Below are 6,000 nucleotides of genomic sequence, written 5' to 3' on the forward strand. Positions count from 1 at the left end.
TCAGCTAGTTGCATCCTTAAATGAGCATTCTAAACCTCTAAATTCCGCATGGAAACAAAATCAAATAAACCGGTTTCACAATTTTTAAAAGAATGTTTTATAACATGTGATAAGCAAAATTTATTGACTGATTTGATACGGTATGAGTTTGCAATAGAAAAAATGTTCATACATGTAGCAGTTTTATTTGCACAAAAAAAACTGGGACAATCTTTCCCTGGTTTTATTGTTTTGATTTGTATGAGGCCTCTAGTCCTGGTTTCGATAGGGTGGTCTCAGTTTGTCTCAACTACATCACTGAAAGCCATGTTCAAAAATGATTTCATTGAGTTCCTTTTATTTATTTTAACCCTTAGGTCCTTGAACTTTGGTGGTATGGGGGTCATCATGGGGCATGAAATCACCCATGGATTTGATGACTCCGGCCGCAAGTACGACAAATATGGCAACTTGAAACAGTGGTGGAACAATGACACCATAGAGCGCTTTGAAAACCAAATTAAATGCATGGTGGATCAGTACTCTGAGTATGAGGTCAATGGGGCATATGTAAGTACAACAGGGTTATTTTATATCGTTTTCGTATTTTGCTGAAGTTTAATTTTGGTTTCTTTATTTGCAAGAAGATACAGTAAAGAATGATAAGGAAAAGTGTACTTGCACAATTAAAGTGAGTTACATCCACCCTAAGAAGCAATAACAAAACCTACTGGAAAACAGTACATTCACATGCAAACTGTTGAATGAACCAGTTACCTTCAAACTGTCACAGTTGCACCTGTTTCAACACTACTCTAGATGTTATGATGCTACCACAAACCTCTCCTGAATACCTTTAAGTATGTCAAACTGTTGAACCAATTACATTCAACAGTTGAACCAGTTACTGTCATAGTTTTGAACCAGTTACCTTTAAAATGTCAGAGTTGAATCAGTTGCCTTCGAACTGTTGAACCTTCAAACTGTTTTACCAGTTACCTCTAAAGTGCTGAACATTTTACTTCCAAAATATTGTTTTTTAATTAGATTGATGGCAAGATGACACTTGGTGAGAATATAGCGGATAATGGAGGTCTGAAGTCAGCATACAGGGTAAGAGATTGATTGATTCCATTTTACAATTAGTGCCTTTTGGAAGTTACCGGGGAAATTTTAATCATCGGTGTAATGAAGAGATATCCTCTTTCAGATATATCCGTTGTAGCTGCGGCTAGATTGCTGTATTAACGTGCATGGACTATGTCGCAAAAACATTTTTACAGAATTGGTAGCTGTAAAAGTAGTTAGACAACTACTCTTAAATGTAAATGGTAGTAAGGTGGTGGGTTCAAATCCTACCGAATGACCAACTGAGGCAAACTGTTCACAGGTTTGATAATTTATGCATATGTTGCGATACACCAAGTGAGAATACTGGTCTACGGATTTTTACAATTACCAAACGTGTCCAGTGCATCATGCAGGTGGAATTCAATCAGTTTGGCTTTGGCTTCTACATGTACCATATAAAAAAAGGCAAAGATCGTGATGCCGTTTTTCTACCAGTGTCAGTCAATCTTTCGCAAACCGTGGGCGTGATCAGTACACAAATTCAATCTGCCCTGTGTAACGGTCTACCATTGACTTATTTGGCAGGCGTACGAGGATTGGATCAAGGAACATGGGCCTGAGAAGCCTCTCCCAGCCCTAGGCCTCTCCCATAAACAACTCTTCTTTGTTGGGTTTGCTCAGGTACGTTTGATTTATTTGTTTACTTCTTTGTTTTAATCGTCTTCGGGAGGATGCTTGGCTCTTGATGACGATCATAGCATACTGATCGAAATGTTGAGTTGTCAACTGCTCTTCAGAACTGACACCACTCAAAAGAGATTTACACATGGTGAACTGCAAACCTCACCTAATTATACTCTCACCATAACAACTTTCCAATCCTACTTTATACCGAAGGCATTTTTATCTGTTGTTTACACCAATAGGTATAAATGAGTACCTGCAAGGGTAGAGGTTGATAATGTGTTTGAAAAGCCTTCTGAACGCCACAGCAGCTTAGAGCTGAAGCTGAGAGAGATTGAAGGAATTTTATTGAGCACGGCACAAATGTAAAGCGCACTGAGACATTATTGTGAAATACACTTTAATAATAAAAACTACTTATTATTATTATTATGTATTGTCTTATTCATCTTTTAGGTTTGGTGTTCCTCCAAGACGCCAAAGGAGGCACAGATTGACTTGATTACTGATAATCACAGCCCTGCAAAATACAGGCAAGTACAGGTTTTCAAAGTCTCATTTTATTATTAGTATTCTCTGGTCTTCAAACTGTCTGACTAAAGAGGTGTATTCACTGTACAGAGCTAAATTTTGGTCAAAAGTCTGGTTCCCAGACACTAGTCAAGAGCGTTGTAGTACAAAATTTGACTGCTTCGAGTGCAAATGTTAAAACTATGACGACTGAGGTGACTATGTTGTTGTGGTTAGTTACTTTTTAAAGCAGCTCTATGAAATTGGGCACAGGAGTTTAACAGTTGCTTTCTATTTATAAACAGGGTTATAGGAACGCTGTCCAATTCAGAGGACTTTGCGAGGGAGTTCAACTGCCCAGTTGGCAGCCTGATGAACCCAAAGGACAAGTGTGAAGTATGGTGAGGGGATCAGAGGGGATTTAGAGATGAAAAGCCTAATCTCTGCCACAAGTATATGACATTCTGGTGGCGTTTCTCTGCAGATGATCCGAGATTAGCAGAGAAATATTTTTACTTTTTAAATTATTTGTATTTATTCACAGTTAATAGTCTATTTTGTTTTTCTTGTATGTTTTTAAGTAGGATTTGAAACTTTGCATGGTGGAAAAAGGATATAGTAAGGTTTGTGGTAACACACAACAGAATGTAATGATAATCTCTAACTACCAACCCAACTCATTACATGGTGTTACCGCAAACTTTACTGTATTGTATGTTTTTGTCATGAATTTTTTTCAAGTGTGATTGTTTTTTAGTTTAAACTATTCAGAAATGTTCCTGAGAGATGGGACTTGTCATTCTGACGGCGTAAAAACAGCACCGACTGTAAAACAGTGGTAAAGGATGTAGTGCTTTCAACAGTGGTATACAGCTGGTTTTTAAAAATGATATTTTTTAGAACATTAGGGATTTTGTTCATCTATTTGGAGAGTTTGCCAATATGAAGTAACAAGTAAAATCTGTTTGGTAACTACACAATCTTTGCACTGTTAACAGATTTCCAAACATTTGAACCTCAATAAGTATTACAGTGCCAGTCACTAACTGTTTGTGTTCAACAAGAAATCCAGGTACAGTAACTGAGTCGTGATTGGTTATTTAATTGTGGATTTCTTTGCAGCTGATGTATGGATATTTTCATTGGCTGTTAACAGATTTTAAATAACTTAATTTTATCTTTTTAATTACCTCATATTATTTTTAATTTGGTGTTGGGTGTCTCTTGCCATTGCTTGATTACATTTAAAGTTTATGACCTTGTTTCAGTACAATTTACTTCAGTACTCATTCATCGGGAATTATGAATATTCATTGGTAAACATGAAAATCCATGGGTAAATATGAATATTCATCAGTAGATATGAATATTCATCAGTAAATATGAATATTCATTGGTTAATATGAATATTAATAATAAGTGTAACTATTTGCTAGCTGTGATATAAGTTAGTATTATGTCAGTTTGGCTTTGTTTATGGTTTCATAAGCAGTACTTCAGGGCAAATAAATTACCTCAATTGTGGACTAATCGATGCCAAATGAAATGGGTCCACATAACCTTTCGAAAGAGTTGTATTTGTATGCATTAATCAGTGCTAAATGGATTCATCCAAAGTTTCTTGCTCCTTGCTCAAGGACACAATGTCATGAACAGGATTCTAACCCTAACCCCATTGACTAAACCACCAGAACTTGAAGTCGATGTTCTGAACTGCTCAGCGACGACACCCTACTAGGTGTGCTGAAATGTACAGGATTTGCTCAAATTTTACCCAAATTGTTCAATCAGACAGTATTATAATTAAATAAATTATTAAGAATCTCAAAGACTTGCCATTAAAAAAAGTTGACAAAATTTTCATCAACAAAACAGTACGGGTTATTAGTTATGATCAATTAAGTTAAAAGTTTTTTAGGCCTGAACATTTTATCAGGAAGAAAGTCATTTGAAAGTCATTATACAGATTGCTGGACATCTCAAAATTACCAACTGGCTTAATTTTTCTAATTTTGATTTTATTTCATTTGTACTACTATCTCTCTCACTCTCTTTTTACTTTTTTAAAAGTTTGTTTTGCCAGAGGTGCTATTATTTTTACGTTGGTTGTTTTTAAATAAGTACAAATCATTCGCCAAATTCCTCCGCAGTAGCCCTAGTTTTGATAATTGAAATTTGCTCATTGGAAGAAACAATATAAACCACCAAGAATTTAAATGAAAGGAAAGAATATTGAACTTTAACAAAAATAAAACTTGACATATGCTGTTTCCTAATATAACAATACAACTGCAACTGAATCACCAGGTTTAACATGCCTTGAAATATAGAATGTTAGCATAAGTTGCAGCCGTAGCCTCTGTCTTGGACATGACAAGACTCCATTGAAAAGTTTAACAACATTCATCTTTTGCCTTGTTTCTTTTTCTTCTGTCTTTTTTTGCTGTTCAAATTTGTAAGAATGTTGTAATTAGACACTTCTTTCTCTTTATCTGATGTACTAAGTTGCTGCAAACTTTTTGAAATGATTAAGTAATTCTGATCAAAATTACTATAATGGCATCAGTTAATAAGTGTAGTTTGCATAACTTTTATGTGAATGATTTCTGTGAAGTTTCATTGTTTTCATTTGGATCAGATCCCATGCTGTTCGCTTTCATTCAAAGTTTATTCTGTATAAAGAAAATCATGTTCATTGTAAATACTTCATGATGAGACCTAGCATTACCAATTATGTGTACTAAAACTATGTATTCTTGTAAAAATAAAGAAAACGTTAAATATATCTAAGGTTTCTATGGTCTAATTATAATGTCAGCACTATTTAAAAGACACGTCTAGTTTTTCTATTATTTAATCTTGTAATATAAAATGTGCTCTGTGTTTTGTGTACCAAGTGCTGTAACTATTTATAGTCGTCTGTTGCGGGGATTGTACTAGATAGGTTATTTTGGAGCAGTATGTTGACTCCAATGGGAAGCTCTAGGTGGCAGCAGACTTTCCATGGACATCCATTGATCTTGTTTGTGTAAACGTACGCTCTCCCTCATTGGAAAATCGTGCTACCATGTGACCTTTTTCATGAAGTTATTTGTACACTATAATTGTCTGTAACATCGTATTAATAAAATTGTAAAGATGCTACTTGGTTTTAATCGGAACTTTGCAGAATTGTACATGTATTTCACCCTACCTGCCCATTTGGGCACAACTTGCTGCCAGCTATGCCAGAAATGCCAGGGCAACAACCACCTCATAGGATACAAACTGGGTTCTTTTACACGCTTTTCCACATCGAAAGAAATACCCATTGCGCAAGAGCTAACTGTTAAAATGAGGTGCATGCTGGTTTAGCGCCCGGGTTCAAACTTGAGCGCTAGCTAGAACAGCATGCACCTTATTCAATGCCTACAGCGCACGTACCGAGTTTTTTGCGATAATATTTAGGGGCAACTTGCTTACTTAGTTGATTAAATAAGTTCACAACTGCCAAACTGGGACCGAACTCACACGAGTCCGTGCACTTGACCGTTCGGCAACCGCTTTTGTTAACCAATGTGTCCATGGGTACTACACGTAAACTGTATCCATCTTGTCATTTCAGTCAACATTTTTATGTGTGATTATGAAAATATTAAATTATTAAAACTGTCCATATATATGCTGTAAAATACAATGAAATATGAATGTCATTTGTAACTGTACCCAAAGTTAGACTCAATAAATGCACAAAAATCGATTGGTCGAGGAACTGTA

The 6,000-nt window shown here is 35.7% G+C and overlaps 1 protein-coding gene across 3 annotated transcripts in view; it reads left to right on the forward strand.

Moving 5' to 3' along the window:
• The window catches only part of LOC139950683 (endothelin-converting enzyme 2-like), a 51,537-nt gene extending 45,537 nt beyond the window's left edge, over nucleotides 1-6,000 (forward strand). For all 3 annotated transcript variants that reach the window (XM_071949477.1, XM_071949476.1, XM_071949478.1), the window contains 5 exons: nucleotides 357-549; nucleotides 1,027-1,092; nucleotides 1,636-1,731; nucleotides 2,191-2,267; nucleotides 2,550-6,000. In XM_071949477.1, the coding sequence (XP_071805578.1) occupies nucleotides 357-549; nucleotides 1,027-1,092; nucleotides 1,636-1,731; nucleotides 2,191-2,267; nucleotides 2,550-2,649 (532 nt within the window). In that variant the 3' untranslated portion in view covers nucleotides 2,650-6,000. The remainder of the gene's footprint in view (nucleotides 1-356; nucleotides 550-1,026; nucleotides 1,093-1,635; nucleotides 1,732-2,190; nucleotides 2,268-2,549) is intronic.

Source organism: Asterias amurensis, chromosome 18 (genome assembly GCF_032118995.1).
Source record: "Asterias amurensis chromosome 18, ASM3211899v1".
Taxonomy (NCBI): Eukaryota; Metazoa; Echinodermata; class Asteroidea; order Forcipulatida; family Asteriidae; genus Asterias; species Asterias amurensis.